This window comes from Ammospiza caudacuta, chromosome 1 (genome assembly GCF_027887145.1).
Source record: "Ammospiza caudacuta isolate bAmmCau1 chromosome 1, bAmmCau1.pri, whole genome shotgun sequence".
NCBI classification, from domain to species: domain Eukaryota; kingdom Metazoa; phylum Chordata; class Aves; order Passeriformes; family Passerellidae; genus Ammospiza; species Ammospiza caudacuta.
This window is the reverse complement of record NC_080593.1, coordinates 111,299,577-111,312,069: the sequence shown is the minus strand read 5'-3', so window position 1 is coordinate 111,312,069 and position 12,493 is coordinate 111,299,577. Positions and strand designations below refer to the sequence as shown.

At 41.1% G+C, this 12,493-nt stretch overlaps 1 protein-coding gene across 3 annotated transcripts; it reads right to left on the bottom strand.

The window, feature by feature from the left end:
* Positions 1-635: 635 nt before the first annotated feature.
* RNF138 (ring finger protein 138) lies at positions 636-12,123 on the bottom strand. 3 transcript variants are annotated; one of them, XM_058807831.1, is made up of 7 exons: positions 11,774-12,123; positions 10,744-10,909; positions 9,132-9,247; positions 6,290-6,358; positions 5,696-5,801; positions 4,796-4,903; positions 636-3,420 (listed from the first exon to the last, which is right to left on the bottom strand). In XM_058807831.1, the coding sequence occupies exons 1-7, from the start codon at positions 11,884-11,886 to the stop codon at positions 3,352-3,354; spliced, it is 747 nt and encodes a 248-aa protein (XP_058663814.1). In that variant the 5' UTR covers positions 11,887-12,123; the 3' UTR covers positions 636-3,351. The 3 variants fall into 3 exon arrangements, with proteins under 3 accessions (XP_058663814.1, XP_058663824.1, XP_058663830.1); XM_058807841.1 differs by having other exon boundaries at positions 6,290-6,355; XM_058807847.1 differs by lacking the exon at positions 11,774-12,123 and adding an exon at positions 11,450-11,680.
* Between the last annotated feature and the right edge of the window lie 370 nt (positions 12,124-12,493).

The following is a 12,493-nucleotide window of genomic DNA, read 5'->3' as shown; positions in this document are numbered from 1 at the left end:
ATAAATTAATAAAAAGGAAATTTACATAGTTTTGTTACATTTCCGTCATTTAAATGAACACATTAAGTCAATTTTATTACTGTATCTGTGTGTCCTAAGAATGCAAAAGCACAAGAAATAACCAGTTTTTTTCAGCACAACAAAGGGCAGGAGAAACCATCTAGCTGCCACTTTGCTGGTTAAAACTTGTAACCTGCCCAAATTTACTGGTAATCCTTTCTTCAGAAAAGCATTAAATCTTCTCTGAAAACCTTTAAATAACAAGGTTTGTTCATGACCCCAAGTGTTACATACCTGTTTCTGTCTCCTTTTAGAATGTAATTTCTCTATTTACATTACATAGAACAGCAACAAACAAACATGGAAACAAGAAAATATGCACAAACCAGATTTGGGCCAACCTACAATCTTTTCTGCTTGCTGGAAATACCCAAGATATGATATAAGGTATCTTGTCTCAGCTCACAGATGCATCACCAGTCACATCTCATCATTTCAGCAGCATACACACTGTTCCAATAACTCAAAGTGTGAAGACATACACTGATCATATATTTAAGTTTTAGAAAGCCTCTGAAAAGGAAGAAGTAGCACCAAGGGAACTGATCATCTTTATTATGCAACAAAAAGACAAATAGAAAATAAAATATTTTAATAGGAAAAAACCCAGAAGGTACAATTCAAACATAACATATTGAAACCATACATAATGCAACATGAACATGAAAACATTGTTAAGAAGCAATCTTCTAGTAAAGATTTCATGTTTTGGGCATCACCCATCACAAATACACAGCTTTTTGAGCATGTCTGAGTTTCAGTGAGAAAGATCATGACCAGCAGCAACATATTCAAATAATTTAATTTTCATTAAACGTTTACCTAGTGAATGTATTGGATGCAATATCTTAATATTAAAAGTACAAAATCTTAAGCAAGGCAGCACCTGCCAATACAGATTTTAAATAAAGAGGATAAACGTTTTGAAAGGTTTTTTTTGTATTGCATTAATACACACTTGTTGCTTTAAAATGTCTACTCAAGTCTCTCAACATTTAAACATGACTAAAATGCTCAGAACTATGCATCAAGTGACAACTATTTATTGCTATAGAAAACATTGTTTCCCAGAGTTTTAAAACAGATGTCATCTCACTCGTAATTCCCAAGATATATTCAAGTAACAGAAATAACTAGTTCCAGCATCCATGAGGCATTCAGAATCTGTATTGGCTGTAGGCATTTATTGCCAGATCATATAAACATTTTGTTGAATCTAAAAAAGTTAACTAGACTTACATCTAACTGTTAAACTCCTTAGGAAATGTATGCAGTAATAAATCACCATAGTATGTGGTTTTATTTTAAAAAGGTAAAACTTCATCATCAGGTACCTTGACGTTCTTTTCTGTATAAGGGCACTGTTTAATAGTTGGCTTTGTAGTTGTAGTAAAAATCTACATTTTTTTCTGTTGGCTCAGTGAACCACTCCAAATCAATGTGGTCACACAAGCACTAGAGATGACAGACAAGTGAGAATACACAGTGTATGGGGGCAAACTGGAAATTGGAATACAAGTTCCAAGTGTGGTCTGCTGTCAAAATACTGTAGTGAGACAGTAACAAAATGCAAAAAATGTAGTTATAAAAAAAGTATAGAAGCTTCAAACAAGGTTTTTGAAATAGACAGCTATTTCTGAAATAAACAACTTTCTCTGAATTTTAGCCAGCAATGCCTTTAGTAACGTTTTACACTCAAAATTAGGATAGAAAAGGCAAGTTAAAATGTATTGTGGGTTAGTTCCAACACTCAGTAAATTAGAACTTTCAGTTCTGAAACACATTACATTGTAAAATGAGGCATTTCAACCTTACCAGTTTTGGAATATGAAATATCTCAGCATTTAAAGAATAATCAAAACCTTTGTTTGGAGAGGAACAGGGAGGCAGGGCACAAGAAGCAGACTGTACTTTGGCTGCACAACTGATATTACGACACATAAAGCACCATCTAGACTAAAAAAATTACTGGGGATATTTTCCACCACAACATATGCAATGCTCATTAATAACAATAGCTTGACAATGGGTGATGGAAACACAGAATGCAGTTAGTCCAAACAGGTGTATGTTCAGAACACTATTTAAAACACCAAAACATATACTGTGCAGCCTTCTTTCCCCTTCTCCCTCTCAATCTAACATAAAGGATCCTAAAGTTTTTACAAATGGATTTTCCATCTAAATTCAAAATTGCATTATTTGCATTTTTTCCAATTTTAACAATGTTCTTGCTGGGAAGGTGGAAATCTAGAACAGGAACTCTTAAAGTATGTTGGTCACTATTTTAGAGTAAGTTTTTTTCTTCTCAACAGTTTTTTGAGGCCTTTAGGTGCAGGAGATGTACAAGTTTTAAACAGCTTTACAGAAATAAAAGGTTTTTGTAGGTGTGAAGGCAGTTTAGTTATTTAGCTACACAGCCTTCATGAAAGACAGGACAGACCAAAACTTCAATTCCAAATACAAAACTAGAAGTTCTTAAAAAACTCCAGCAAGACCTGGTCACAGGTATAGGCCAAAATAGTATACCTTTTGCATGTCATCTTGAATTGCTCAGAAAATATGTAATCTTCCTTAGGAGTACAGATAATATGCCTCATCACATTAGTAAGCAAGCATCCTATTTTAGTTATTCCCAAAGAGGAAAAAATAGATTTAGTTATTCCTAGGCAATGGCATCATTCTTTCTCAATGAAAAGTGAAAAAAAAGCCCTGCTCTGCATTGTTGATCAGTAGAAAAGCAATTTTTTAATATTTTAAGCTGTTGTTATTTTCAGTCACTTAGCAATAGTAAAAAACAATCACAATATCAAAATAAAATTAGTCCTTGGCAGGACAAATGCCTGTCCTTGGCAGGAAGAGAAAAAAAATAAATTATCATCTCATAAGATACCTTAGAAGACAGCTGAACTTGAAGAAACCCAACAGTGCAACAGAGTATCACTGCATGTCTTTCTAAAGATACTTTCAAAGTAGGTTTTGCTGAATTAAAACATCCTACATTAATCATATGAACATGTAATTAACAGAGTAGTAAAAGTTAGAGAAAATCAAGACAAGAGTGAGAAGTTCCAAAAATGTCCCTACTTCCATAGGGGCAGAACTCAGTCAAGATGTCAAGCCCGAGTTTCAGCAAAATCATTTATCAGAAGTCCTTATGAGTGTGAAAAGAAGCTTAGCCCAAAAAGTGGGTACTGAAAAACATTTTTATTAAAATACCCTTCGGATCACCAACAGAATAAAGTAATTTTTCTTTCAGATAATCAGTACGAAGATGAAGGGGATTCTACTTTAAAAGTTCACATGACAGGATTCTTGAACTGCATTTTGGTATTGGGCTTCTTCATCAAGCTGAAGATTCTAAACAAAATGAAAACATCATCAAAATGGACAAATACTCAAGATATAGCATAGCCATTAGTTTAATCATTCATCTGCTATGTTATTACATAGGAAATGGGACCCAGACAAAGACTCTATGCTACTAGATCATTGTTTATATTGCACAGAATCTTTTTATTGAACCAAGTACCAAGAGACATATGAGACAGGAGAAGAATCAGTAGAGTGGGACAAGCTCATTAAGCAGAAGGGTCCATCTTCTCTCCCAGGCTCAACTGCATCACAGAACAGCCAGCTCAGGAAAGCTGACTGTGTCACACAATTCTTTTAACAGGGCTTCTAACCAGCCACAACATCCTCCATTAATAAAACCAAAATGGGATCCCCAGACAACACTAATCATAGATTGTTGAGAACACAGTGCCTAAAATGGGAAAGCAAACACAGAACACAAAGAGTCTGCTACTTTTTGCAGGAATATCCTCCAGGTTCTTAATATGCCAGAGTGATGAACCTTGTAAGTGCAATTCTGGCAGTCTCCCCAAATCAGAATTCCTATCACCAGTTTTAGGTCATCATACATGTACTCACAGTGAAGAGCCCAATCCCCACTATCAAACCCGAGCTCCTCAGGCCTTTATCACAGCTCACTCAGCTCAGAGGACAAGATACACAATCTTTGCCAACCTGACCCAGTGAGGCTGCCTGTGACTCAAATACTATACCAGCTGCACACCCCAAAGCCTGTCAAACTCTGTAGAAAAAGCCACAAACTCTCCAGCTCTCTGATCCCACATGCAGAACCCAAATGGTTGGCTTGATTTACGAATCAGCTACTGACTACATCTGTTTATGTAGTTCTCCATCTACTTAAGGTCATTTACTCAAAGAGAGCCTGAAAAGAGACAACCTAAACATTGATTAAGTGACACATCTCTTTTTCGGTCTCTCTCACAACATACAGGAAGAGAAGCTGTAGCAGCAATACCAGCTAGTCAAGCTGCACATTAAGTCCTGAGAATATAACTTCACAATTTCTGCATTAAAAGGTCAATAATGTCCATAAAAAGAGTAGCATCTATTTTATTTCCCCCAGAAATAGCAGTAATAAACTGTTCTAATAAACTGAATAAAAGAAATAAATAGATCAGATTGAGAACACTAAGCCAAATACTTAACTCATCATCTTGGAGCAGTTTGACTACTGACAACACCTATTCCCAGTAGCACTTCATATTGATAAGAAGCAGACCTGTCTGTTTATGAGTTCCATAAAGAACAGGAACACAGCATGTCCAGAACACGTTAGGTACAAATTTTTTATTTGGCATTTTGATTTTTAGGAAAAAAGTTACCATTTATTCCTCCACACATCAAAGAAGAAAAAGCTTACCACAAATTCTCCGTAGTCAAACCGGTGTCTTAGATTTAGATGGCTAACAAGATTTCTAGTAACCTGGTTAGTATCTGCCCAAGGAAGAGATACACAAATAGGACAGATCTGAATTTGGAGGGGGAAGAGAAGATACAGAATGAAAAAAAAATGTTATTGGCAATACCGAATGCATTAAAGACATGTTCTACTGGAATAACTAGTCTATTACTCATCCACTATCAAAATACAGTAAGACATTAACATCAAATCAAGCTGCTAAGTGTGTTTTTCCTCAATTGTGTAACATTCATAAACTACATTTCAACTTGGTAGATTTCTAGAGTGTTTCTCTTTGGAGTGAAAGATTATCATATCTGTCTGAGTTAATTTAGAAAAGAAATTAACTACTGCATCCTACTCATTGTTTGGGAGATTTTTCATACAATTGAGATGATCAAGTAAGCCAAAAGAAAAAATAACAAGCCCTATACAGGTGAAAATAATAGAAAACCAAAGAGATTTTTCTCTTGCAGACCCTTTGGTTACCTTGGATTACTTTTAAAGTAACTGTAGGTTTCACATGAAACAGTAGTTACGTTACAACTGGGATTCTATAGAAACAGACCTGAACTACTAAATAAAGAAGAGTTAAGCATCGGGCTCAAAAACTGAGCCTGTTTCACACCAAGATAAATAAGACAACTAACTCAGAAATGTCTTAGAACCAGCAGGCTGGACATGAAACGTTTTCACATCAAAGTCACTCCTCAATTTAAATGCACTGCGTGAAGTATATTGTCTGTCCTTCTCAAACCACGGTGATTGTTACAGATATAGAATAGCGACTGCACAGTTAAAATTGTCCACATAATTACAATGAAAGTAGCTTAAGAAACACACCTGAGCAGCTCTACTTACCACAGGAACGATCTGATAAAGATGTCTATTATTACAGTGATCCAGCAAGCGCTGTCTGGTAAAATTGGCCTCCTGACACAGGGGGCATTTGAAGGTTGGGTGTCCACTGTAAACAGAAATACAAAAGCATTAAACAGAAAAGAGGGTTTCAGAAGTAGTGTTAAGGAAGCATACGAATGAAGCTATGATTGTTTTCCCTTGCTTTGATAACAACAAAAAAACCCCCACACCCCCACTGACATATTAGCAGATCTAAAGGTGTCCCAGTGCTACTACCACATTGCAATTTTGAATTTACTAATTGCAAATTAGCATGCCTAAATGCACTCTTCTGAGACTTGGGCTTCTTTTGTTCCCACTGCAGCTACACCTGAGTTTTGCTTTCTTGTAACACCTTTCAAATCCTTCAGGAAACTACTAAAATACCCAAATTCTAACAGATACAAGTGTACAAGAAACTACAGGATTCTATAAATACAGCTCCTGGTGTTTTTGTGTGGGTTTTTTGTGTTTTGGATTTTGCATTAGCAGAAGTTTTCACTGCAACTATCAGAATCTATTTTAATAACAACTACAGACAAGTAAGCAACCTACCTTGTTTCTCCTTGAAGTATTTGATTATTAGCCACCTCGCCAGTATCAGGTATAGCATCACTCCTGCTACTTTAAATGAAAGAAAAATAATAAACTTGAGATTATTTTACTCAACTATCAACATTTTAAAAGTTTAACAGTAACAGAGATGGTGGGGGGGAATACACATTAAGTCCCATGAATTTCAAGGCAACACACAATGATACATATCCTGATACATATCTTAACCCTCACAACTTTTCCTTTGGATCAAGGTATGCCCAGAACTGAACACAGAATCACCAAGGCTGAAAGAAACCTTTAAGATCATCTGTTCAACTATCAATCCAGCACCACCATAATCACCCCTAAATCATATCCCCAAGTGCCACATCCAGACATCTCTTGAACATCTCCAGAGACAGTGACTCAATCACCACCCTGGGCAATTCAGCCCAATGTCTGACCATGCTTTCAGTAAAAAAAGAAAAAATTTCTACTCTCTAATCTGAACCTCCCCATGTGCAACTTAAATGGTGAGGCCATTTCACCTCATTCTTTCATTTCAAGACATGACAGAAGAAGCTGACCCTCACCTCACTACAATCACCTTTCAGGTAGCTGCAGCAATGGGGTCTTCCCTGAGCCTCCTTTTCTCCAGGATAAATAACCCCAGCTCCCTCAGCCACTAACCATAGGACTTGTGCTCCAGACCCTTCCCCAGCTCCACTGCCCTTCTCTGAACTCACTCCATCACCTCCATGTTCTTCCTGGATTCAGGGGCCCAGAACTGAACACAGGATTTGAGGTGTGGCCTGACTGGTGCTGAGTACAGGGGGACAATCACTGCCCTGATCCTGCTGGCCACATGATTTCTGATACAGGCCAGGGTGCCACTTCCCCCAGCCTGTGGCACTGCCTGGGGTTGTTGTGACCCAGGCACAGGACCTGGCATTTGGCCTTGTTGAACCTCACACCATTGGCCTCAGCCCATTGATCCAGCCTGTCCAGATCCCCATGCTGAGCCTCCCTGCCCTCCAGCAGATCAACTCCCACCCAACTTGCTGTCATCTGCAAACTCACTGAGGGAGCACTCAATCCCCTCATCCAAATCATCAAAAAAGGTATTAAACAGGAGTGACCCCAAACTGAACCACTGGTGACCAGGGGCCAACTGGATGTAACCTCAATCACCACCTCCCTCTGGGCCTGGCCATGAACACAGTTTTTTTCACCCAGAGTACACCTGTCCAAGCCATAGGCTGCCAGCTTCCCCAGAAGAATACAGTGGGATGGTGTCAAATGTGCATCCACAGTCACTCCCTCATCTACTATGCAGGGGTCACTTTGTCATAGAAGGAGACAAGGTTCATCAACCAGCACCTGACTTTTGTAAACCCATGTTGGCCAGGCCTGATCCCTGGGTAGTCCTGCACATGCCACATGATGGCACTCAGGATGATCTGCTCCATGATGTTCCCTGATACACCAAGGTCAGTCTGACAGGTCTGTAGTTCCCTGGATTACCCTTCTGATTCTTCTTGTAGATGGGCATTACATTTGCTAATTTCCAATCAACTGGGACCTCTCTGGATAATGTAACTACCATGGTGATGCTTGGTTGTATACTACACAACTTCACAGGAAAATTATATATAATACAACAAACATTTAGTCAACAAGATGGGCAATGAAGGTGACAGCCAAGTATTATGAAATCATTATGAAGTATATGAATGTAAGACAGATAGCAATTTCTAAGTTTTTTGACTTAGGAAGGTGTAAAAGGCCTTTAACTGCCATGTATTCACACAAACAATTTGCAACTTTCAACTACAGCAAGGTACGTTTTCCTATCCTGAGCACAAAATAAACCTTTTTCCTAAAGGAAGGGTAAAGCAGAAGAACATTTTAGAAAGTAAATTTGACTGTATATGCACCTGTAGCTAAGCCAGAAGCAACTGTACAGACATGCTAAGAACACGAATATTTACAGTCACAAATACAGTAATGGTAAATTTTTTATACTTCTGTGATATTACAATCACAGGTATTCTACTGTAGCAAACTGCATAAACAGTGATATCAGAATATGCAGACACTTCAGTGAAACATTGCTGCAGCTAATTCCAGTAACAGCTTCCACTTTCAATAAACTGATGGGTTGAAAACCAAGCACAGAGAACTTCAGACTACTAAAAATAGAAAATCAATGGCAAAAAAAAAAAAAGATATATATAATAAAGCTCTGTGGAATGTGTGGAATGGACATATAAAAAGCTTTTCAAAAATAACCCAAAATTCCCAGCTCCTACATCAGTGAGAATATATGAAAAAAAAGGTTAGCTTTACTGCCTGAAAACAAATGGCAAGTGTCATTTGATTTTATGGTGTGTAACATAGTGGAATTCCTTATATATTTCCTAAGCAATCTGTTCAAAATAAAGTCAATCAGAAGGCAAAAGCTTGCACAGTAATGTTTTGAAACAGGATACCCACTTAAACAAACTTAGGAAAGGGGAGGGAGAATAAAAATAGACAGGAAGTTCTCCAGAGGTAAATATTATTAAATATGTTACAAAGTAAACTGCTCAAATGCTGTCAAGGCAAGGAAAGCAAACTACAAATATTAAATACTTTTCAGGAGAGTCTCTAGAAGACATTTCAAAGCCATCATGCAGAAAAGTTTTCTTCTGTCTGCTAAGAGTAGAGAAAAAGACCTGGAAAAACTCCTATTCTGAAGCACAAGATATGGATAATAATTAATGCAAAAAAGAAGAAATGCCCTGGAAAAAAATACTTTCCATGGGGGGAGGGGGTGGGGAAAGAAGATGCACTGTTACACACAGAACACCCTGATTACCTGTTCCCTGTTGCATCTTGGGAAATCTGTAAGTTTGGCATAATTGAAGAAACACCATATTCATCCTGATACTTCTTACATGTTTTATAATGCTGTCTCATCCATGAAAATCTAACCTGAAAATAAAATGCCAAATTACTGAAATCATATAAACAATCCAGGAATAGATAGAAGGAAGAGAGAATTCTGCCAACAGAAAGCAATCCATGCAGGAATTATTTAGACCTCCTGTGCAGCAGCAACCAGAACTTGTGTCTCCCTTCTGAGCATGAACACTTTCTTCACCAACAGGACATCTCCAATTCCTCTCTCCTCAGAGCTAGTGTCACTCTGTGAGACTGAGAACACTGCCACTCAAACTGCTGGACATCTGAGAGCTCTCTCAGGGATAAAAGATGCAAGAAAACACCATTTAACTGAAACAAAGTCACTGGAACTACACCACCCAGACCAAGGATCAATAGGTGATGAGCTAGAACAGAGAGTGGCGGTGAGGATGGGATAAGTACCACTGCTCCTTCAGTCTTCTCTGGCCTCCTGTTACCTCATGCAAGGAACATTTCCTTTTTGCATTAGGCGTGTTCATTTACTCATTGGCAGGGGAGGGAAACAAACAGGTGAATGATCACCAACTTAAGGCTGGCTATCGACCTTTAATTCAAATTAAGAGAATGAGTTGCTTATATTTGCCAGAAGACAGCTATGTTGGACATGCCCCTGAATTTCAGGTCCAACAGCACTGTCAGAAGGTGCTCACAGGTCTAGAGGCTGGACAAGATCATATCTCACGTGCCTGTGCCTAAATTCCATTACAGTTATTCTGTTTGGTTCTTCTGTCCAGTTTACCAACTTGCTATCAGTTTCTTTCTCCCCACTTTTCATCCCAATGAATCATATGGAACAATGCAAGCAGCTGAGGGTTCCATTAGTCCTGATCTTCACATTGGCAGAAGTCCCAAGTGAAATGAAACCAACATAAAGACTACCTGGATTTGATGCATTTTGTTAGAAACAAAAAGCATGGCAGCAATCCCACATGTGTTTATATCAAAAGAGACATAACTCTTGGTTTCAGTGAGGGTCAAGATTTCACCCAGCGTTCCAAAAATAATGATCCCTTTAGAAAGGAAACGAAAGGAATGTAAAAGGACTGATGGGGAAGGAGGAAATTACATATGATTGATCATGTGGGCACTGCAACTAATCAACTCACATATTTCAGTTTTAAATTAAATTTTATAGCAGCTCAATCTCAATTACATTTCCATACTGAGATTTTCTGAGGTTTTCCATATATCTGCATTTTTCATGTTCAGCTCCTTAACTTTCCTTTTGCCAGTTTTATAGCTATATCCACTTTTTCCATCTTTTCAGGGAAAAACTGGCACTCCACTTAAAATGCCTTTATTGACAATTCAAGATGCTCTTTCAGTTTACACCTGTTAGCTACAGCTAGCAGGCACTGCATGCCCGGTAAATGCACAAGCCATACAAAACTAAGCTCAGATTGCTATAGGCTCTTCAGCTCCAAGATGAGAACGACACATAGTAAAGGCGTGTCTGGACAAAACCACAAACAATTTATTCAACTTTTTTAAAAGTTTTACTCTACCTGCTTCTCACAGCATCTACAGCCCCCAGAAGCTTTCTTCATACTGTTTTCAACATCTAGAGCCCTTTTGGGATACGTTCTTTCTTTTTTAGTCACGCTCCCCCGGCAGAGAGGACAATGTGTTCCACTTTCTCTTATAGCTGTCAAGAAGCACTTCCTGCAAAACCTAAATTGAAAAGTTACCACAAACACAGGTTAGCAAAATATACAGAGTTGGATACTTTGTCCTTGAAGAGAGCTGGACGATTGTCAGGAAAAAAAAAGAGAAGTATCAGAGAAATAGTTTACCAAATACAAGTTTGACATTTAAAAGAAACAATGGTGCTTACGATGAAGCATATGGAAATCAGGGGAGCTTGGCAATGCACTCTAGATAAAACTCTTCTTATTTATTGACTGGCATTACCGAGCTGCATACCAGATTGATCACTAATGAGATATTAAATGGTGCAGCAAGCACGTGATTTTGGACAATCTTATCAGCGTAACTCCTGTTTATTGTCCTTAAGCGGAGCCAAAAACCACTGCAAAGCTTCATTCAGCACGCGTTTCCAGAGACCTCAGGTCACCAGCTTTTGCAGCCCTCCTTCCTTACGCACCAGCTGCCAAAGCTATTTTGCTTTTCTACAAAGTAGCACGTTGTAATCAAACGTCCCTCTGGAAAAAAAATGCTGAATAGATGAACTGAAAAGAGAGAACAACTCACACTACCGTCCTTGTTCGAAAAGGAACGGGGAAAACCATGAAGTTAAAAACCGCGAGTCGGCTCAGACAGCACAGCCAAACTCCCCCAGCGCCGAGCAGACACCCGGGGAGGTGGGGGGGCTCCTCCTAAACCACCGGTCCTCTTAGGCTACAAAAGAAAGAGGCGAGGGGAGGCTGCAGCAGCACCGGGCTCGCATCCCCACCGCCAGCGTCTCCAGGCCGAGGGTCCGTGCGCCGGGAGCGGGGGGAGCCGAGGAGCACAAGGCGGAGAGCCGGAGGAATCGAGGAAAAGGCTGGGGAAGGGGCGGGGGGTCGGGATACCCACACGTGCTGGCAGTTGGCGGTCCTCACGGGCGTTTTGAACACCTCCTGGCACACCGGGCAGTAAAAATCATCCTCGTTGAAGCACGCCGGGGCCGCCGCGGCCCCCTCGGCCATGGCAACACGTACGGGCCTCTCCGCCAGGATCGGGGACGACGAACAAGCCCCGCCCTGGCGGGCCGAGGAGAGCCCGGCCCCGCTTCGCTCCCGGGAGGCGCTGCCGGGGGTCCGAGAGCGGATGGCTGGGGGCACCGGCGCCGGGTGAGATCCGGGCCGAGCTGCGGCGGGGCAGCGGAACGAGCCCGGCCTGCGCTCCGCCCGCCGCCCCTCGCGGCTCCGCCCGCCCGGCCCCGGCGGCCCCCGCCCCGCGCTCTACCTGGCGCTGCCCGGGGAGGAGGGACCCGGCAGCTCCGGCCGCGCTCCCGGCGGCACCCGGGGGGGCAGGGGCGGGGCCGGCGTTTCCATGGCGATCGCCTCCCGGCCCGGCGGGGCCGCTACGACGCGGGCCCTGCTCCGCCCTGTCCGTGAGGCTTCCCCGCTCCGCTCCGCCCCCCGCGCTGCGCCCGCCCCGCCGCTCTTCCGCGCAACAGCGGCGCTCGGCACCCTGCGCGGCGGCAGCGCCGGGCTCCGCAGTGTTTGTGGGTGGAATCGTCCAGTCCCCTGTCCTCGGCACCCGTCAGGCCGCACCTCGAATCTGTGTTCAGTTCTGGGGCCTTAATCTAGG

What these genes read in the sequence shown, in the direction of transcription:
- RNF138 (XM_058807831.1), bottom strand. Translation starts at nt 11,886, where the DNA reads ATGGCCGAGGGGGCCGCGGCGGCCCCGGCGTGCTTCAACGAGGATGAT. An exon ending in ACCGCCAACTGCCAGCACGT is followed by an intron (nt 10,910 to 11,773) that starts GTGGGTATCCCG and finishes TTTTCAATTTAG; the next exon opens with GTTTTGCAGGAAGTGCTTCT. An exon ending in GTAGATGCTGTGAGAAGCAG is followed by an intron (nt 9,248 to 10,743) that starts GTAGAGTAAAAC and finishes TTTTATTTTCAG; the next exon opens with GTTAGATTTTCATGGATGAG.